The 22,207-nt window shown below is 46.9% G+C and overlaps 3 protein-coding genes across 3 annotated transcripts; 2 read left to right on the forward strand and 1 right to left on the reverse strand.

Moving 5' to 3' along the window:
• Positions 1-495: 495 nt before the first annotated feature.
• PCYB_115260 (hypothetical protein) lies at positions 496-8,281 on the forward strand (the record flags this gene model as incomplete). Its single annotated transcript, XM_004223405.1, has 17 exons — positions 496-813; positions 980-1,216; positions 1,306-1,445; positions 1,582-1,676; positions 1,870-2,093; positions 2,431-2,682; positions 2,969-3,066; positions 3,364-3,555; positions 3,743-4,094; positions 4,305-4,446; positions 4,661-4,838; positions 4,996-5,067; positions 5,236-5,333; positions 5,550-5,723; positions 5,940-6,672; positions 6,888-8,036; positions 8,233-8,281. The coding sequence occupies 17 exons, from the start codon at positions 496-498 to the stop codon at positions 8,279-8,281; spliced, it is 4,503 nt and encodes a 1,500-aa protein (XP_004223453.1).
• A 1,522-nt stretch (positions 8,282-9,803) lies between these two features.
• Positions 9,804-12,304, reverse strand: PCYB_115270 (phenylalanine--tRNA ligase; the record flags this gene model as incomplete). The annotated part of the gene is made up of 3 exons (XM_004223406.1): positions 9,804-9,956; positions 10,394-10,476; positions 10,840-12,304. The coding sequence occupies 3 exons, from the start codon at positions 12,302-12,304 to the stop codon at positions 9,804-9,806; spliced, it is 1,701 nt and encodes a 566-aa protein (XP_004223454.1).
• Positions 12,305-15,572: 3,268 nt separating this feature from the next.
• Positions 15,573-20,531, forward strand: PCYB_115280 (ARID/BRIGHT DNA binding domain containing protein; the record flags this gene model as incomplete). Its single annotated transcript, XM_004223407.1, has 2 exons — positions 15,573-19,211; positions 19,344-20,531. 2 exons carry the CDS (start codon positions 15,573-15,575, stop codon positions 20,529-20,531), a joined length of 4,827 nt encoding a protein of 1,608 aa, XP_004223455.1.
• Between the last annotated feature and the right edge of the window lie 1,676 nt (positions 20,532-22,207).

Consider the following 22,207-nt stretch of genomic DNA (forward strand, 5'->3'; position numbering starts at 1 on the left):
AATTTGGATAAGGAGCAAAATAGAACTATTCACCATTTGGAGGGCAAGTTTTTAGGTTAAATATCTACAGCGAGGGGGGGGAATAGGTAGCTCCCCTTTTTTTTTCTCATTTTCCAGCATTTAGAAAAGCGCAAATAAAAAAAAAAAATAATAAAATAATATAAAATAAAATAAAAGGGGAGCTACGTGAATGGTATAATTGGCAGAAGGGGCACACAAGGGAAGAAAAAAACGTACAATCATGTGAAGAAAAAAAACAACCATCTGGTGAGATGCACATCCCCTTTTGTCTTTTCCTGCACACTGTTTTAAACTCCCTAATGATCACTTTCTCTGAAATGCGAGAAGAGGAAGTAAAAAAAAAATGCGACCATAGGGGAGAAAAATTCAGATGGTGGCAAACAAGAAAAAAGGGGGAATTACCCGCAAGTATATACAAGAGCATGCGTAACTCCCGCGCTACCAGCGAGAGTGTCCCCATTTTAAACGCTAAAAATGTTTTTGATGAATACGATTAAGGGCATCTTTCAATACGAGGAGGGAGGAAACAACGACGTAGCAGGGGAAAAGAAAAATAAAAGGGTTCATATTAGTGAGCTGAAGGACGAAGTGTGGTTATACAAAAATGAGGATAAGAAGCGCCTAAGTGAAGACTACGCCAGTGAATACGAAGATGAAGATGGGAGCTTTTATGATGAAGAAGGAGGAAAAAAGCCAAAGGACCATTTTTTAGAGGTGCCGCTATTCGATGAAGACGAATGTGGACAGAGCATCCAAAAAAAATTGGTTAAATTGCGTAAAAACTTCGTTATCGTGTTTTTGTTTTGGCATTAGTTTTTAGAGAGTGGTCAAGTGTGCACTGGGGTATACATCCACATGGTATTAGTCCCCTCCAATCCATGCACCAACAGTGTTGTTTTATTATTTATTTTTTTTTTTTTGTCTCACTTCCCTCGTACTGTTTAACATATTTGCGCAGAGGTACCTCCCGAGCAGGAAAATAAAAGCAATAAAAAGAAGCGAAGAGTCTGAAGTTAGCGAAGAAAGCCAAAGTACCACCGATGAGGAAGAAGACATGGAGGAGCCTTTTCTCGACCTGTACGAGGAATTAAAGGTTAAGATGAGAGCCTTCTCAGTTGTGGACACGCCTAAGCGACGTGTGCATCGTGGGTTGTCTCTTAATCGGTTCGGCCTTGTCTTCGCGGTGTGGCTCGTGGTATGGCTCGAGGCGGTGACCGGCATAACCGGTGATGCCCCCCTCTTATCTCCTCCTCCCATCGATTCTTTCCTTTCCCCCCTTGACAGAGAGAACAAATCGTAAAGGAGTTCTACAACCCTATGCTGAGGCCCAGACTGTGGCGCTTCGAATTTTTTATAAAATACATCCATAACCTGGAAAATCAGTTACAGAGAAACTTTTACTTAGTGTCCTTTGGGAACATCAAGTAGGGCCTCAATTTTGTGAGAGTATGACACACCGTTCGCTGCGCTACGTGCTGCGTGCACGGGGGTGGCGGCGCGGCTGATAATGCGGCTGACAATGAGTGTGCCCGAGCTGACTTAACTGTATACTTTTCGCAGGAAGCTGAAGCTCTACGGAGACCTGAAGAAGGAGGTGCTGTACACGCCTGGGTACTCCATAGAACCGGGGGAGATCAAGCACTTGAAGGTTCCACGTAAGGGCGAGTGAGCAGGAGTGGACGTGTACGTGCATATGCACTGATATGTGTGCGTTGGTATGTGTCTACTGGTATGCGTGTACTGGCACGTATACTCTCGTACGTATACGCTTGTACGTATCCACTTGTACGTACACACTTGTACATATGCGAACGTGCTGAACTGGGTCTACCTCCCCCCCCCTGGCAGTGCCCATCTGGGCGGAAAAGGAGTTGAGCATATCCTACGAGGACTTGCAGAACTTTGAAGTGGCCATCGAAATGTGGTGCATAAAGGGCTTTACATTCAATGAGTTGTACGCCTCATCGAAGAAAACGCTCAAGGAGATCATTGAAAACGACCCAGACACGAACGTTATCCTCAAGCGGAGGATCGAGAAAAGGAACATCATTTTTGAGGCTCAGCGTTTGGGGGTAATAATTCCCGCCTTCGGCAAGTCCGCCTGGCATTAGCCACAGCAACATTTCGAACTTGCCATTTTTTACGCGTCAAATTTTCCACCTTTACACGTTCCTCCTTCTGTGATTCCCCCCCCGATTCGATTTTCCCTGTGCCTCCCCTTGGGGTGCACTAAGGGGGAACCCTTCCGAACACACGAACGCACGAACGCACGGACGCACGAACGCATGAACGCACGAACGCATGAACGCACGAACGCACAAACGCACGAACGCACGAACGCACGAACGCACGAACGCACGAACGCATGAACGCACTCATGAATGCACCCCCATCCGCTCCACTTCGCAGGTGTACATGCAGCTGTCCGAAATCTTCGAGTTCCACATGGCCCTGGACAGCTGGTGGTTCATAGCAAATTCAGAAATGCCCAGTTACTTAAAAACCCTTCCCAAATTTTTGCGTTTCAAATTTCCCCTAAGTGAAGACGACTGGGTTATTCACAGCTCGCACAAATCACAGAACAACTTTTGGCTCTACCCAGGATATTTCTGTTTCATTGGCACTTACCAGCAGCTAGCCAACGCCTTTTTCATCCTCACGGTAAATATTTGCAGATGTGCCATAAGCCTGTTTGTATGCTTCTGTGAGCGGCGGCGTGTGCGAGTTAGGGGACACCTTTTCGCGCTGGCTGATTTTTGATTCTTGTTGGTCATTCTCGTTTTAATGCCTCCCTTTTAACGCCCCCCTTTTAACGCCCCCCTTTTAACGCTCCCCTTTTAACGTCCCCCTTTTAACACCCCCTTTTAACGTCCCCCTTTTAACGTCCCCCTTTTAACGCCCCCTTTTAACACCCCCCTTTTAACGCCCCCCTTTTAACCACTTCAAGGTGCTGTCCCACAACAACAGCTACAGATACAAGCCACCCATCCTGCTTGGGTCCTGCATCATATCTTTAAAGTCTGTGACGGAGCACCCGTTTTTCAAGTAAGGCTGAGAATTGCGCTTCTGCAAGGGGATGCGACCGCGCTGGAGGAGGCCCGTTGAAAGGGGTCCCCCTGCGTGTGCGCACTTTTGACTTCGCTATGTGGTCTACTGTAGGTTTTTTTTTTTTTCGTTGCCTGAGTGGAGTTTGTCTGTTCTATTCTCGCATTTTCTTCACTGTGTTAATTTTTTTCCGTTTCTATATTTCTCTTTTCTCGTTCTTCGTTTGTTTGATATTTCTTTTTTCTGCCTCTTCCCTTTTCTGATATTTCTTTTTTCTGTACCCTCCCACACTGCTAGAGGAACTGTGAAAAAGCTGACCCTAGACAAGACCAAATTCAAGCAGGGCGAAATTGTGGGGAACATAAAGTGCTTTGTGAACAGCTACGGCATAGAGGAAGGGGACATTCCTGTGCAGAGGCCCGTTCAGCAGCTAAGCGACGCGACGCTGGTGAACCAGCTCCTTTTGAACGACCACTACTTGGTGATCAGGTGGGGACTTCCGTGTGCCTGTGTGCGGAAGTGCGTATGCATGTGTGTGTCTATGTGCCTGTGTGCGGAAGTGCGTATGCATGTGTGTGTCTATGTGCCTGTGTGCGGAAGTGTGTATGCATGCGTGTGCCTATGTGCGCCTCATACATTTCCATGTGCCCACATATCGGTGCCTGCTCCCCTGCAGAGTAATCAAGTGCGAAAATCTAGCCATCAGCAGCATCGACCTGAATAACGTGAACATAAACGTGTGGGTGAAGTGGGACGGTATAGTCAACAAGACAGACACGGTGTCGAAAAGCACCTCGCCTTTCTTTTACCAAAATCTGTATTTCCCAATTCGGCTAGTAGATAAAAAAGAGCTAACAAATGAGAGTCTCATAAGGAATGTGTTGCCAGTAGATTTGATTTCCAAAGGGGAAATATGTTTCGAGGTCCATAACAATAATGAAATACATTCCACCATTTTGGGGATTTTCGAGCTTCCCTTCTCGGACATTTTTAACCATGGCACAGTAGATTACCGGTCCCTGGCTCAGGTGTGTTGCTCGTTTATTCGGCTGTCCATGTGTGTTTTTTCCGCGGCAAGGGTTTCTTCAGTGTGCCCCCCCGGCTGCTACTACTGCCCGGTTCTGCCTCACAGTTGTGCTGCATAGTTATACCGCACAGTTACACCGCACAGTTATACCGCACACTTCTATTGCACACTTCTATTGCACACTTCCACTGCATGCTACCACCCCGCGTAGGAAGCTTCCCAAAGCAGCTCCCCCTACAACGACTACAAGGACAACTACGACGCAGCGAATGAGGGGATGGGCCTTTCGAGCGAGAACAATGACGACTACTACGTGAGGAAGTATAAAACCGTCGTGTATAAGAACACCTTAAGTAGGCGAAGCGCGAGAAGGAGAGAGATAGGCACAGGCACAGGCAGAGGGAGGGAGAGAAGTGTGGCCGCACGTGAGGCTACCCTTTGGAGGATAGTCCCAACTAGAGACATAGCTTTCTCGAAGCCTGTCCTTTGGACATTCCTTTCAACATCGGCTTCGTACGCATATATGTACCTTTCGCTTTTATGTCACCCCCTCCCCGTCCACCACAGAATTGATGTACTCCACGCTCCACCTGAAAGCGTTGAACATGGAGAGCATACAGACGAGGAAGGAGTCGACCATTTCGGTGGAGGCCTTTGTTATCCCTCCATTGCCCAGTGGCTTGGTTTTTGTGGAAAAGGAAAAAATGCAGAACGCTTCGATGATTTACAAGTCCATGTCGAAGAGGTGGGTGAAGGAGCGTTGCATATTCTCTGTTGGAGTGGCCCCATTCGTTTAGCAGATCACATGCAAAAAAGGTGTGTATACATTTGCATACATATGTATGAGCACGTGAATGCTCATTTTTATATGAGTTTTTTTTTCTTTGGCTTCTCCTGTTCAGGTGGGAACGGGACTTCGCCAAGTTCAAGGACACCTACATTCAGTGGTTCCCCCGGGCGGATAAAAATAGGAGGTACGAAATAGGAGATAAAAGGGGGAGATGTGCGTTTCCGGTTGGCACGGGTCCTTCCAGCTTGGTGCAGGTCCTTCCAGCTTGGCACAGATCCACGCGAATGGGAAGGCACATCCGTGCGTCTCTGCCAACGTACGACCCTTTTATTTCTTTCCTCTCCTTTTTCAGTTTCCCCTGTGTGAGCAGAAACGAGTTTGACGGCAACTACTATCCCCTGTGTAGCTTCGTCACTTCGATTAATTTGCCCGCCCAAGTGTCCACTCCGGGTAGGTGCGGCCTCGCGTTAGCACGGGGCGGCGCCGCTAAGGGGGCACTACAGAGAGGGCACTGCAGAGGGGACACTACAGAGGGGACACTACAGAGGAGGAACTTTCCAGTGTATCACCTCCACCTCGTCATCCTCACCACGCCACCCTCATCACGCCACCCTCATCACGCCACCCTCACCACGCCACCTCCACCTCGTCACTCCTCCCTGCAAGGCCCCCTCTTCCACTGGCTGAACAACATTGAGTACATCGAGAACGAAGAAGAGTCGTCGATCTTTACCCCCCCGTATTTTTTCCTGTCCTACAAGAAGGGGACGATACAGGACCACGTCCTGTTGCTGTGCTGCTGCCTGAAGGGCCTGGAGTACGACGCGTACGTGTGTAAAGGTAGGAGGAGTTCCCTAGTGTGTGGTGGGCGTGTGCACGTGTGACGGCGCTCACCAGTGTACCGTCCACGTATCTAGCTAGCTATATATATATTTATCTATCTAGCTATATATATATTTATTTATCCATCTAGCTATATATTTATTTGTCTAGCTATCTAGCTATTTATTTATATAGCTATCTCTCCGCCTACCTATCTCCGCTTCGCCCCGATAGGCACAATAAACAACGGGAAGAAGAACCACTACTGGGTGATGACGAGGCACGAAGACGGGTGGGTGTGCTTCTGGGAAGTGACGAATAAATGCATTATCCACCTGAAGAACAGATGGAACAACAACAAATATTCAAGGAACTCAGAAATGAGCACTCAGAAGGAAATAATCAGTAAGGTAGTGGAAGACAACGATAGGGAAAAGTATTACACTGGGGAATATCTAATGAATTTTGTTAGATACGGGTTGGAGGAATTAAAAAAGAGGGAGAAGCAAATCAAGGAGGAATACGACATGAAGGAAGAAAACAAACTATACACTATGGACCTTTATGGAGAGAATCACATGAAGGATGAACAAGTAGACGTAAATGAAATTCTTTACAACGATGAGGAACTCTTCAATAATGTATTCGAAGTGAAGTTTGAAAGGAATGAGACATACAGTTCTAGTAAGGCGTTAAAATATCTGTTGGAAAATTTTTCGAAGCATATTCCCATTGCTCCTAAGATGTTTCTGCTGGATTATGAGAGGACTTTAGCTTATGTGCCTTACTCGTCGATCGAGGTCGTTTTTAATGACGAGCAGTTGTATGGGAACATGCAGAACCACCACCCCGCGTGCATTTTGTACGACTTGGAGAACAACTACCACTGGCGCCCCCTTTTGAACCACTCCCCCGTGCCGATCAAGAGTGAAATTACGATATCGACCCCGTTGAGCGACCGGCTTTCGTAAGGCAGAGCGGAGTTGGCGGTGTTGGCGGTGTTAGCGGTGTGGGCAGTGTTAGCGGCGTCATCTGTGTCAGCAGCGCTAGCGGTGTGGGCGAAGAGTTTGTGGAGTTTTTCCCCGGGTGGAAAGGCCCACCCGGTTTTGTCCTCACCGTGCCCCCCTCCATTCCTCGTGCCACCCCATTTGTTACTTCCCCCCCACTCCCTCTCCCTTGCAGCGTCAAGTACACGAAGGACCTCGAGGAGGAGATTCAAGAAATGATACTCTTCATGAGGACCAAGGAGGGACTGGAGACCTCCTTTGAGCATTCCAAGGAAATAAGGCATTTCCTAGAAATGTATATTGACCTGTGTGAATATAAGCTTAACTTGGACAATAATTACAACCCTAAGCCTGAAAATTATGACCGTACAGGTGGGGAAGAAGCTAAAGGGGGTCAAAGAAGCCAAGTTGGGGAAGGGGGACGTGCATCCCCCCCAACAGGTATAGGTTCAGCCGAGAAGGGAGGAGAAAATCAAGGAGAAAAAACCCAAATCAGAAAAACGTGGTCTCAATACAAAAATGATTATTACCCTAATATTGAAGCACAGTACGTTAATAAGGATAATTTTAATTTTTATCAGACCTATCAGCCAAGTGAACAAATAGACATGATAAACCACGAGCAGAAGAAGCACCTGGTGAACATCCCAGAGGATTATATATACGGGATGAATGATGAGGTGTACAATAATGGGAAGGAACAGTACATAAAGAACTACGTTTTTTGTAGGGACAACGCGGACATTTTAAATAACTATGATAACAGTGTGAAGAGGAAAAATATTAAGCGGTTCAGCAATGCGCCTGTGCATTACCAGGAGAGGGTCCACGTGGGGGGAGAGTGTAGCGTTAGGGGGAGTGATAGGGGGAGTGATCGGGGGAGTGATAGGGGAAGTGATAGGGGGAGTGATAAGGGGAGTGATAAGGAGAGTAATAAAAATGAGCCAAAGGGGAAAGATCCCCAAATGGGGGGAGAGATCAAACGTGTCCTTGCCCCCAATGGAGGAGAGGCAGCTCAAGAGCAGGATACGCCGAGCATGACGGGGGGCGGTAGCATCCACAAAGAAGGGGACCCATCAAGTGAAGAAAATGAGTTAGAGGAGCTGTACAAAGAAATCAAAGAGACGTATCACTACGATGAGGAGGAAATGGAAGAGAAAGACAAAGCGAAGGAGTCGGAACGGCGGCACCGTTGCACTGACCGAGAAGGTGTTCCAAATAAGTATATCAAGAAGTACAACAAAAAGTATGATAACCTGCTTAAGCTTCAGAAGAGTTTGAAGCAGAAGGAGAAACAGATGAAGGAAGAAATGGTGGATGTTAAGTTGGGGGAGGGGCAATTCTTTCAACGTGGTCGGCTAGGTAGAGAGTCCTTCTTCAGCTATGTAGACACACAAGCATTTTTGAAACGTACCTTGGGGGGAAAAACACGTACAAAGGGGGTTAATAAGTCAGTGCATGATAAGAGGTGCCTTAAATGTAATCATATGTTTAATGGCTACCTGATTATCCCCTCGAAGGGGGACTATTCGGGAGACGGCACTCATGATAACTGCAAGGGTGAAGTGACACAACGGGGAAGAAGAAGCGGTGACGGAGTGGGTCGAGCGTATCGCCTGAACAAGCCATGCACCGAGCGTAGAAACACCATCCTGAGGAAGTCACACGACCCTAGTGGGAAGAAGTTACGTGAATTAGTCACCAAATATAAAAAACGATATCACATAAGGAAGGTGGAAAGGAACATGCTTAAGTTAAAAATGGCTTTGTTAAAGCGTAGGATTTGGGGAAAAAGGAAAGGAAGAAGCGATGCACGTTTTGAGAGGAACCCATTCGATATTGAAAACAAGATGGAGGACAGAAAAAAAAGTTCCCCTTCGTCGCCTGATAGAGAAGTGCCGGGCGCGTTGCAAAGGGGCAGGTTGTTCCTTTGCCAGAGCCATCATCAGATGTACGCGGACCAGAAATACCTCGACATGGGCAGCAACCCGGTGGGGAGTTACCAGGTAGGGGGGGGTTCCCCAGGTTATCGCGGTTTGAGAGCGACTTGAGTGCGCCCTCAGCGCGGTGTGTGCAGACATTCAGGATGCATCCCGTCTCGCCCAGAACGGGGACCTCCATGACACCCATGTCGGCCATCACGCCCATCACGCCCATCACACCCATCACACTAATGCCCTTTTTTTTTCCCATTCGGACAACTAACCTTTAACCTTTTTAGGAGAGCATCGCACAGGAGAGGGTGGAAGATAGTTACTCAGACAACCCGGTGGTGCAAAATCGTTACGTAGATAATAACGCAAGTGGCATGTTACATGGGAGTAACTTGCAGGGGACCGTCTACGATCATGTGCAGGGAAAAAATACAAACGAAGGAATGGGGGGTAATGTAAACACTCAAACTGGTGGGGAGCATCTGAAGGGACCAACTGAATCAAAGGAAAAGGCCTCCACACCTATCCCGCCAAAAACGTGGAGCAGATTAGACCCCACGTCCAAGTATGGTGCTCATCAGACTTCACAGTGGAACTGGTATTACTCATTGGTAAAATTGGAGAGCATCACTTGGGGGGGAATTTTTGATACGCGAGGCGTTGGCGCGATGGGGAGAAGTAACGTGCGCGTTTTGCCTCCAAAGGGGATCCACTTATAATTTGTGTCCACTACGCTCAGCATGCGACACGCGACACACAGCATGCGACACGCGACACACATCGTGCGGCACGCGACACACATCGTGCGGCACCCGTTTCTTCCTCGTTCCAACTCACGCCCGCGCGACCCGCCCCCATTTTGCACCTCAGGAGGAGCAGTACTTCAACTGGCAGTACTACAAATTCCCCGTGCCGCCGAACCACACGTTCGTTGGGTTCCCGATTCATTTTTCGACCATCGGTGAGTTGCGCAGCCGTTGGTCGGTTGGTTGGTTAATCGGTTGATCGGCTGATCGGTTGATCGGTTGATCCGTTAAGCGGTTGATCGGCTGATCGGTTAATCGGTTGATCGGCTGATCGGTTGAGCGGGTTTGGCGATTCACCAACTGAGGTGCTGGCCAATTGACCGACCGATTCATCGCCCTCCCCGCAGATTTCTACGAAGTCAAGTCATTCCTGCTGCACTCCAAGCGATTCGAGAACATAATGAAGCTGTCCATAGACAACATCTCCTTCCTCATATACTGCAAAGTGTTCCCCTTAATTGGCGGGATCATGTCGAACTGGATGTTCCTTGGCTGTTTGGTACCCTGGATGGTAACGTGGAAAAAAAAGAAAGAAAAGAAAGAAAAAAAAAAGGAGCAATTTGCCTGAACGGTTCATGTTTTTTTTTTTTTTTTTTTTTTTTTTGGGGTAAAAACAAAAAAATGGCTGTTTAATACGCACACAAATGTGAGCCTGTGTGCAGACGTACGTATATGCGTTGAGACAAAAAAAAATCCCCCCCTTTGCTCGTAGACCGCACAAGAGCGGGAAACCAAAATGAAGAAGCCCCCGAAGAAGGACGTCAACCAGAGGTAGAAGTGGGGATGAAGGCAAGAAAAAAGGAAAAAAAAAAGAAAAAAAAGTATAAAGGGGGGTGGAGCCTCCACATGACACATATTGACGCTTCATAAGAAGGTTGGAGGAACAAACAGGGCCGAGCGGTTTCATCCCCAAAAGGGGAGGCACACCTTTTAATCGTCACCTCGTTTAGCATATACAAACTGTTACGAAGAGATTGTTTCCCAATTAATGGGTTAAGTTGGTAGTTTTCCCCATAATGATACACTTAAAAATTGGGGGTGGGGGGAGAGAAGGTATCTTTCCCTTTTCTACTGCGTAGAATGCCACGACATGCGTTATGTCAAGCATTACGCCACTTTGTTTGTTCGAAACTGTTCGTTTTCCTACCATCAGTACGAATTTTTGTGTGATGTCAGCACACAGTTTCCTCACGAGGGACTTCACTTCCCCGCGTTTTGCAAAAAGGTTGCCTTCTCGAAAAAAGGGACACGCTTCGATTGGCTTACCGGATGGTGACTGGGCGCGGCTGACCGGATGGCGACTGGGCGCGGCTGACCGGATGGTGACTGCACACGACTTACCGGATGGTGACTGCACACTGCTGCACCAACATTTGGACGATTTTACTTTGTAGCTCATTTACAGCCTTATGGGTAAGGTTCTGACTGTGGGACCGATAAGTTATTCTATAACAGACACTCGTTTGATTGTTTCTGGGGTTGTAATAGGAATCAATTTTTTTTACTTGCTCGATATTTTCGCTAGCTACATCTCTGCAAATTTGAAAGAATAAACTTTCTTTAAATTGACTGGTGACATAAAAAGAAATGTCTTTTTCCACAGGAGGGAAATTACTGAAGGGATGGAATGTGGTTATTACGTTTTCCTCAAACTGATCTATGAATCTGTTGTCGTTACTCCAGAACAAGCGTATGTCGTGGATGTGGTAGAGTAGCATGGCTAGTCGTTCAAGTCCGATTCCGAAGGCCCATCCTTGGTACCTAATTGTTTTTAAGAATTTGTTCATTTGGGCTTCAATTCGGTTGTTGAGGGGGGCGCTGCAGAGCTTGTCCAGGATATCCTTGGGGGTAGCCACGTTGGGGGCGATCCATTCAGCGGCGGCTTCGCTGGCGGTGGGTTCGCTGGCGGCGGCTTCACTCGAGGCGGCTTCACTCGAGGCGGCTTCACTCCTGGCGGCCTCACTCCTGGCAGCCTCAATCGACTGGAGCTCGCCCAGGAGGCCCCTGTCATGGCGGGCAATCTCGTCCTCTATTATTTGGCGTATATCTTCCCAGTGTAGAGCCATTGCGATGACTTCCCTTTTGATTTTCCCGCACCCGAGGACTTCCACCCAGCGGGGTTCCCCACCGCGAGGGTCTCCATGTAAAGTGCCTGCACCCCCATCCTCGTTGTCATCTCGAGTCTTCCCAGTCCCCCCTGACGATACCCCTTGGATGTACAGCTCATACGATGGGTCCGTAAACGGGAAGGACGTGTTATCTTCCCATTTCATTTTTATGTCGGAAGCATCGAACAAGTAGCGAATCAACTGTTGAAGGTTCTTCTTCAAATCCGTTTCAACGTCAAAATTGTCGGGACGGATCAGAAACCCATCGGTCTGATGAAAAATGGGAAAGTGGAACCTATCGATTTCGTCCCTTCTGTAGACACTTCCAGTGTAGATAACATTTTTATAATTTCGCCTTAACAGGTCAGGTAAATGTGCAGTCATATGTGTCCTTTTCAGAAGGACCTTGTGATGGTGCAGCAATTTCGTAACTAAGTAGTACTTATAAATGCCATTGGTATTCTCTAGATGAGTATACATATCATTATGGAGAGTTGAAAAATGATTTACGTAATTTTCATTTAAGTAAAACGTATCCTTTATGTTCCTAGCGGGATGTGTGAGCGGAACGAAAAGTTCATCAAAGTTTTGCCTCACACTGATATCACTGCTTAGGTTATCCAAAGATTCATATTTGAAGAAATTTTCGATTTTTTTTTTAACTGTCCTTATTGGGTGATTTGTAACATGGTATAACACTCTCCCTTCATTCGATTGGATGAGTTTGGGCAGTGGCAGCACCATTGCGGATGGGAGGTTGCTTCGAGTAAGTTTGACATGGTTAATCACATGGTTGGTAGGGCCACATGGGGAGGGAAAAAAAAAACAAAAAACGCTGTAGGGGGTTACTTATGGGAGAAGCTCACCTGGAATGGCAATGCACATAACTGGGGTTGCTTTCCCCGCGGCTGTTTCATCAAATGGGGATCGTGAGGGGGGACGCAAATATTGTTGAAAGTTGTGTTGCTTTTTCGGCGGTTTGCTTTTTCGGCGGTTTGCTTTTTCGGCGGTTTGTTTTTTCACCGGTTTGCTTTTCCACCGGTTTGCTTTTTCACCGAGTAGCCTTCTCACCGAGTAGCCTTCTACCCGATTTGCCTTCTACCCGATTTGCTTTCTCACCAAGCCGACTGACTCCTCTCCCGCAGAGCCTTTCGACACTGCACAGGATGTGTGGGAGGTGGCATGCATATGGGTAAGTGTATACACCTAGATGTTCTTATATATGCTTACACTGTGCCTATTTAACAGTGCACAGAACGCGCGAGTCGTGCCCTTACGGGCGCTCTCGGGGTCGCAAGTAGATGCAGCTTTATGCGCACTTAAGAACCGACCGCAGTGGGAAATTCACACTTTCAAAAAAAAAAGTAAAAAAAAAAAAAAAAAAAAAAACGTATCAGGGTTACGCATCACTGGCAAGAAAGTAGGACACCTGCATGGCTAACTGAAAACGATTTATTCCTTTCTTCATGTGCGACAGCGCTTGGGTGCACTGTGCGGGATCCACGCATAAGGTGAAATGAAAGCGTTTGGTTGCAGCGGAAGTACGTATGGGTGTTCGTGCAAAAGACCCTGTTAATGCCTTTGTGCATAACCGCACCGGTGTGCTAGACACATGAATACACATAGCCCCGTTTGATGTGAAAACCTGAAGGGGGGTGACAAATTCCCACTTTTTTTCGCCGCACCTCGAAACGGGAAGAAGGGTCCCTTTTTTTTCAGTTGGAGTCTATCCCTCCGCGGTTGATGAAGCGGATGGATGCACGAGAGGAAGTGAGAATAGGCGAAGGACTGACCCCACCCTATCCCCGTTTGTAAGGGTATGCCGCGTTTTGATTTAAAGAACGGGCCGCGCTACGGTGACTTTGCGCCAAGCCGAGTCGATGTGCAGAAGGTGGTACCAATGTACGTTCGCATTTTGGCACGTTAGCATGTTGGCACGTTAGTATGTTAGCACGTTAGTATGCTAGCACGTTAGTATGCTCATACGCTTGCACGCCCATACGCTTGTATGTATTTATGTATGCCCCTGCGGGTGGTTGACCTATTTCGGGCCAGGCGCTTGGAGGAGAAGCTCACCTGCTGGGTGCCTTGCGTTCATGCGAAGCAGCGCGGTGAATACACCGATTGGGATGCTTCTGCCCATTGGGATGCCTCTGCCCATGGGGGTGCTTCTAACCACTGCGATAATCCCCTCGAATGTACAACTCCCCGTGGCTACGTACACAGGCACACCATACCTGGTGCTGTGGCGCTAGAGCACCCGTGGCTGGGCAGATAAGATAATGTTCTCGCCTATTCTTGTGTGTCTATCGGTTTCGAAAAAATTGGAACCTTTGTCCTTTTATGCTTACAAGCCGGTTGGTAGTTGTATGTCTTTAGGAAAAAAAAAAAAATAATAAAAATAAACGAAGTCAAAAAAAATATCAAAAAATTCCACAAATTCTAAAAAATGCCAAAACATTCGAAAATTCCCCCTTTTTTAATGAATAACGTAGCTTCACATAAATCCTTTTCTGTGCCATTTAGTTGACAAAACATTGCCTTTCATTTTTGTTTATTTTAATTTTTCCATTTTTTGTGCTATTTTTTTGCTAAGGACGAGTCCCCATTTTTTTTGTTCACATTTTTGAACTTGCTTTTTTTCGTCGAGGCAATTTTGGGGTAAGCGCAAAAAAAAAAAAAAAAGCCAAATAGGTAGGAAGTGAAAAATTAAAGAAAGTAAGAAATAACAAAAGGATTTATTAAGAAGAAAAAAAACAAATTAAGAAACGTAAAAAAACCCAAAAAAAAAAAAAAAAAAAAAACGCAAAGAGCGCAAAAAATAACACGCTCTTCGTACGCTGAAAAGATAAGATAAAGATACATTTTTATGTTTTTTTTTTTTTTTGTTACCTTTTTTTGATTTTTAACCGCGAAAGAAGAATTACTTAAGTACGTGCGGGCATAACGTACGCATATCTCATACATATATATATGTACATATTATTTGCTTGCACGCTTGCTTGCATGCTCACGTGCACGCTCTTCTTTACACGCACGCTTACGTTTATGATTGCGCCTACGGAGTTGCACCTACTTTGTATATGCTTCCTTTGTTGGTGGGGCAGAGGGATACGCCATGCTGGTCTCCCTATCGCTTGTACTCCCCACCAAGATTGTACCTGTTGGAAGGAGTTTTTCCAACAGAAGAGGTGGGATGAGAGAGTCTACATGGGGAGAACTTTATTCCCACAGAGACTTGAGAAAGTGTAGCTGACATAAATGTTGGGGTGGGGGGAGACAAGCCTGGAGTAGCTCCACTGCGTGCATACCTTTATTTCAGCACAGTTTTGACCTGTTTGTTTTTATTCCCTCTCCCCACACACCTAGATCGGCGTACTTTCGGCTGTTGTTCTAACCCCCCCTTGTGTATAGCAACCTATTTCTCTACCTGTTCTCAACATTTCTTTTTGTACAAAATCGATATAGAGGGTTCACCTGCATGTGTGTTCACCTGCATGTGTGTTCACGAAGAGAGTGATTTGGGGGATACCATCGCGTAGCACTGTTCACCATTCGCTTTAGTGTGCCTCCCGATTGTGCCACTGGATGGGGAGGGCTACTTCCCTTCGAGGAGTCTCTCCCCCTGAGTGGCCTACTCTCCGGCATCGTGTCGTATGCCACGTATGAAGTAGGGCACACACATACACACATACACACACCCCACGCGTGAACGAGCAGAAGTGCGTGCTACATTATTTGGTGGCAGGGAGTCCATCGGGTGGGCTGCAGGAGCCTAATAAAGGGGAAAGGAAAGAAAGAAAAGAAAAAAAAGCCAGAACGAGTGAGCGCTTTTTTGCAGGGCAGTGAGCCGTACGTTGTCTTCGTTAGGGTAGCGTCGTCGGCGGTTCCTGCGCCACGATTGCACCCCGACAGTGCCGTTTCCCCGGCAGCATAGTTCCCCCCACGCCGCCGCGTCACCGTGTCACCACTTCACCGCGTCACCACTTCACCGCATCACCGCTTCACCACCATGGAGAGGAGCGAGTTTTACGAAAAGTACCAGGAGTACTACGAAAATGACATTAACCAAATTCCGCCGCTAATTGAGGGTATGGGTATCGAGCTGTACGATCTGTATTTGAGCGTGCTGAGTCATGGAGGATACTCCTGTGTTAGCCGAAATTCCAAATGGGTTAAAATAGCAAAGGAGTTTGGACTCATCAATAAAGAAAAAAATATAAAGCTAATAGAAGACACGAAATGCATTAAGGAGTACTACCTGACGTATCTGAGAGAGTTCGAAAGGATCCATGACAACATAAAAAAGGGAAAGGTATCCCCGAAGAAGACTCGAGCAGGAAAAGCACCCAGCAGTTTCGACCCTAGGTATAATAAAAAAATATCTATTAGTAAAGCTAACAATAAAAAGGTGAAGACAGAGACACATGTTCACAATTTGAGACGCCCAGGACAGCTAGGTGGTGTAAACATCCCCGGGGGGATGGTACATCCGGGGGTCATTAACAACGTGGATCATTTAATGGCAACTGGGAAAGGGTCCTACAAATCGTTGCATACATATGGTAGTAACGGAAGCGTGAATCCCACATACATGGATGTGTATAATATGAGCAGCCCCACAGGTAAGGTGTGGAAAGAAAACTCCTACCAAAAGGGGAATGCCTACTGCTTGGAGGACTATCTCGATGGGAGTGCAAATTGGTATGGTGGGGAGAGCATGAGGGCCCAGTTGAGCATGAGTAGCAGTCGAGTTGAAAGGAGCAAAAGCAGAAGTAGCCACAAGAAGGGGGCCACTAAAAAGCGTAGCCTTAAGACTGAAGGGGATTTCACCGAGTCGGACATGCGTCCGATGAACCTGGGGGATTTTAACCTCGCCAACTATGGGGCCTACGGGAATTATGCAAACGGGGGAGGCTTCCCAGGCGGGGCAGGCTTCCCAAATGGAGGAGGCTTCCCAAACGGGGCAGGCTTCCCAAACGGGGGAGGCTTTCCAAACGGGGGAGGCTTTCCAAACGGGGCAGGCTTCCCAAACGGGGGAAGCTGTCCGAACTACCACGTGAATTCTTTTTACGACATGAATGGCGGTGCAGGAGGATATTACTACTACGGTGGAGAGTTGCCCTATGGCGTCGCGGCACCCTGCGAACCGAACAGTTACGTGGATCCATGCTCACCCAACAGGGGAAAGTACCTTTATAACCATCAAGCGCTCAGTCTGAACGAGTTTGGTGCAGGGGGAGGTACAGTAAACAGAGGTGCAAACATGGAGAATTGCTTTTATAACTACGGAGGAGTCGGCTTTGTTGGGACCCCTCACACGCTTGACAACTCGCTGGAAGGTTATAATTATGTGAGCGCATCCCCCCGAGGAGGTCTCATTTCGAGCGGCATGGGAGGTTACGTCGGCAATGGATCGAATGGCCTGAATGGCCCGATTGGCCCGAATGGCCCGAATGGCGGTGTGCGCCAGGGGGTGAACTACGGCGTGAACTGCGGCGTGAACGTGAATTACGGCTGCAACTATGGCAGCAATTACGGAAGCAATTACGGAAACAATTACGGAAGCAGTTACGGAAGCAACTATGGAGTGAACTACGGCTGCAATTATGGAGGGGACTACTACCAGGGTTACTACCCCCCCTATGACGGAAACGTAAAATGGAATCCCTTCGTAGGAAACGCAAATGAGAAATTGATGGTTGGAGTTGGAGGATCGACGAACCTATTCGCGTTGGAAGGAAGCTCCCCAGGTTCATTGCCATACGGTCTACACATAAGGAACGATATCAACATGGATGGGAAGAACTGCATAGATATATACAGGATTCTATTAGGACTAAACAAAAGAAAGGAAAAGGTGGCAGACTTCATATTTTGTTTGAACGTATTGTATACCATATCTGTCATGAATGATATGTCCCTATCAAGGATGCAAATAAAAATAATTATATGTATGCTTTTGCAAGTGTTGGATGAAATGCTTACCATTTTTTACTCCAAGTTGAGTATGAAGGACAGGGCATTGGATATTATGATGAAAAGTTTCACAGATTATTTATCAGATCAGAATGGATGGAAAACTACAAAGGGGAATGTAACTTTAGGTAGTGATAATTACAATAGTTTGGTGACTACTGGGGAGGGTAGTAAGTACCTCATGGGATGTGTCGTATGTTCTGCATCGGGAGGAGATAATTTGCACTCTAACGGAGGAGGAGTAAATACTGTGCAGGAATCTTCCCAAGGGGGGAGGAGTGCCATCATGGGGACGCTGATAAGTGAGAAAGTAAACGTTAGCGAGATCGCGCGTTTGTACTTGTCCTACAGTGGATACTGCCGTGATAAGAGGCGGAAAATCAGGCACGCAGGCAGGTCGGCCGGGGAGATGAAAAGCCGGTCAGAGGTGAGTCACGCGGCAGAGGTGAGTCACGCGGCAGAGGTGAGTAGCGCGGCGGAGGTGAGTAGCGCGGCGGAGGTGAGTAGCGCGGCAAAGGTGAGTAGCGCGGCAAAAGTGAATAACGCGGCAGAGGTGAGTAGCGCGGCAAAAGTGAATAACTCAGCAGAGGTGAGTAACGCGGCAAAAGTGAATAACTCAGCAGAGGTGAGTAGCGCGGCAAAGGTGAGTACCTCAGCAGAGGTGGAGAACCCGTCGGGGGATTCCTCCCCCGAGGTGGGAACCAGCACGTCCGACGGCGGCAGCGACTGGGAAGAACCCCCCCCCTGGAGCTCCAACCCCCCCAGCAGTGTGAACAGCTCAGACATAGAAAATTTAATCATGGGAGGTACTACAACCACCAAGGGAGAAAATCAAAGAGTGGAGAGTCTATACAAAGATAAAGAAAAATCCAAAAAATCTCTCATAAAAAAAAGTAGTCAAGAATTTGTTTTCCTCATTTTATATATAATGAATAATATTTTTCAAACGAGAAAATATAACCTTTATTTTTGTGATAAAAAAAGTGAGTACGTTAGGGAAGGCTTGGTAGGGGAAGAGAGAGGAGAGTACATGGAAAGGTGTAGAAGTAGGGGGACAACACACATGAGTGATACCTTTGATAAAATGGATAGTGGTAAGATTAAAGAAAATTTCAAGAGGGAAAAGATCATAGGGGGTAATTCCACATGTGATGATATGCCTGAGGAGACTAAAATGAACGAAGTGTGCAAGGAGAACCAAGGGATTAATAATATAAATAGGAGTGATAATGATATAGGTGAAGCGAGTGGGAAGGATGACTTGGGGGACCATTGGACAGGGGGAAATCATCATGTGTTTAGTAGATCTGTCGAGAAGGAGTTTTGGTCAGACGACTCGTCTGATTTCTCATCAGGTTGTAGCTTGTGTAGTTATAAAAAGGGGGGCGTCAAAAAGGAGGTTACTCCAAGTAGGGGCATAACTAGGGGGTATGCCAAAATTCTGAGCGTTAAGAAAAAAATGATGGAAGGGGGGGGGGAACTCATCGGGGAAGGTATTCCCGTGAGTGTGAAGATACAGGGAGATGAAGAAGAGAGCACCACTAAACTGTATGACAAGGGGGAAGCGGCAGGTGGGGTTGGTTGGACGGAGCAGGTAGCCACTACGCTGTTTCTCAAAGGGGACGCAAAGTGGCCGAGTGAGGAGGCGAAGTGGCTAAACGAAGAGACCAACGTATGTGATAAGCGAAAGAGCAGCTGCTTGAGCAGCGTTTGCGACTATTCTCTTCCCCCCAGTAGTGATGTGCTTCCCATTCGTGAGGGGGGGGAGTCTTCTGTACAGACTGCCAATTTTTCCATGCCGCAGAGTGAGGTGCCCTTCGTGGCTGACGATAGGCTAGCTCGTTTAGGAAGTGGATCCAACGGTGATGTCGACCAACAGGTGAGGGACAACGTAGAGTTGGGGGAAGCACATGTAGTGAGTTGCACAAGGGAGGAGAAGCTATACCCAGAAGGGGGTACCTTGTGCGATGGTAATTCCCCCATTAACGGTTCGAATGAAGCGGCAAATGGAGGTGCGGATGTGAAAAGCTGCATGAGTAGGCAGAATAACGAAACGGTTTGCGGAAATGACGGTTTTGCAAAGGACAGGAAGGTGAAGGAAGAAGGGGGTATTATTGCAAATAGGGAAGTAGGCGAACGAAAGGATGACCCACCCGTTCATAAGGACAACAATGGGGCTACCCCTAATGGTGGCAGCGGTATGGAGATGCAGATGCACCCCTTGGAAGGTGGCACTACTTCGAGTATCCACCATTTAAGTGACAATCAGAGCGCAGAAAATTACGGTATAGGGGGGGTGGACCACACGTGTGATGCCGCTGCGGTTTCTCATGTAGTTAACAAAGAAGGGGGTGAGGGATCTTCCCCTCGGGAGATGAGCAAGAGCAATTACGGGGTGTACCCGGATCTGGGCATGGTTGAAATTATGGCGCAGGGTGTGAATGACCCCGTTTTGGTGGGAAGCACGTATAACATGACTAGTCACGTGAACCCATTGGGAGGCGGTCAGGTAGGTGGTGAGCAATTCGAGAGGACCTACAACGGTCAGGGGAGCGGCATCCCCTTTTGGGGAAGCCCACACGGCCAGGATTTCCCCGCAAATTACGATGGAGTAGTTCCCAAACGTAACAACGGGGTGGTAAGCGGCCTTTACACGCCGAACGAAGATGCTGGAAGGAATGGCCTTCCCAGGGGAGACACCCAAATGAGGAAGCAAGAGGAAGTGATGACACCGAGTGAAGCAATCAGGAAGGAGACTAACCTGGTGGGAAATGTGGAATGTGGGAACCAGAATGGGAAAATCAATGAGGAGAAAATTTGCAAAAAGTGTGGCAACGCACGCACACACACGGAGAGGCAACACAACGAGCAGAACGAGCAGAACGAGCAGAACAGCGAGCAGAACAACAAGCAAGAAATGAAAAAAATTTTTAAAAATATGAAAAAGGAGGTATACGAAGAAATGAAAAAAATATTTAAAGAAAAAAAATAAAACGAAACAAACTGTTACACTATTTTGACATAAGTAAATTTCTAAGCATCTTTGAATTAATTTTTTTAAAAAATTTCGAAAATATCCATGAAAAGGCAATACAAAGCATTTACATGAACATGTTCATATGTGTGGATATTTTAAACAACGAATTGGGAAGAAACATATCCCTGAAATATATTTTTTTTCCTTCCCAGTTTTTGCAACATGCGAGTAAGTTGAAAATTACTGCTCATTTTGATAGGAAGAATAAGCTGTTCATTCAGTCGGAGGTGCACACAGCTGAGTCCGAAGCATTTTCTCACGCGGGGGATATGCTCAAGGGGGATACGCTCAAGGGGGATACTCACACGGGGGATACTCACACGGGGGATACTCCCAAGGGGGACACTCCCAAGGGGGAGAAAACCGAATCTGAGAATGTCGGGGAGGACAAAATAAACTGTTTCCCTATCCTTTTGGAGAGGGCCCAAAATGGGGAAGACATGCTACAAAATGGATGTGCGAAAAAGGCATTGGCAGAGACAGGGAACGTTGAAAGAGAGGAGGCGGAGGTCCCCCCGGTGATGGGGGGAGGAGGGACAGACCAACTGAGTGGAATGGAATACAGAAAAAAAATAAAAAAACTGTTTTTAAAAATATTCAGAAGAAACAATAAAAAATATAATATTTATAAAAAAATTGATTACGATTTCTTGATGAGAAAGTACAAGTATAATGGTCCACTCAATTGTCAAGAAAAGGAAAAATTTAAAAAATATATCATTCTTGATTTGCACGAAATTACAAAAAAAATTCTTTTAAAAGTGTACAAGAGGGTCAATAGTCATTTGAACATTGCCGTCTTTAAATATATTAACTCATATTTTGTATTTAATTCCAAAGAGGATGCTGCATGTCTCTTTTATTTTTTGGATTTTAAATGAAACAATTAATGTGAAGTGTGCGTATACTTATTTAAGTGTGCCTTTGTGCATTTTGAATTACAATGGATTTCTTTTCCTCGAAACGATGATGAAGCTCATTATTCGTATGATTGAAAATGACGTTATGCCTTTGCACTCTTATATGTTGTCCTTCCTTCGCTTGTGCTCTTTTCCATTGTATATTTATTTGTACTTTGATATCCCCGTTTCGCACACACTTATTATTACGGCCCTGTCCGCGTTGTACTTGCTGGTTACTTACGATCCTGACTTTTTGGCCACAGGCTTTGTTAGTGCGAAGACCGGCGGGGTGCGTTCCTCTATGGGAAGTTGCGTCAGGGGCGCCGACGACGCGGCCCACGGGGAGAAGGCCACCAGCGCCGACCACGTTTGCAAGAAGAGAAGGCTCTCAGACCTGCCTGCCTCGGGGGAGAACAGCGGTGGGAATGGCGGCGTGAACAGCAGCGAGAACGGCGGAGAGAACGGCGCAGAGAACAGCGGAGAGAACGGCGGCGATAACCGCGGCGAGTTGAAAAGCGAAGTGAAGTGCCATGTAAAGTGCCAAGTGAAGCAGGAAGTCAAAAACGAAGGTACGCGGGAAGAGCCTCAAGAAACCGCGCACGAAGAAGAACTGACAGAGGAGAGGAAGGAGCTGCTCGAAAAAATATTTATCAAAACCATGTTGCTGTTCTTGAAGAAGTCCATATACTTTAAAAGCATTTTTAACTGCGCGAATATAAATGAGAAGGA

The sequence above is a fragment of the Plasmodium cynomolgi genome, chromosome 11, assembly GCF_000321355.1.
Source record: "Plasmodium cynomolgi strain B DNA, chromosome 11, whole genome shotgun sequence".
NCBI lineage: Eukaryota > Apicomplexa > Aconoidasida > Haemosporida > Plasmodiidae > Plasmodium > Plasmodium cynomolgi.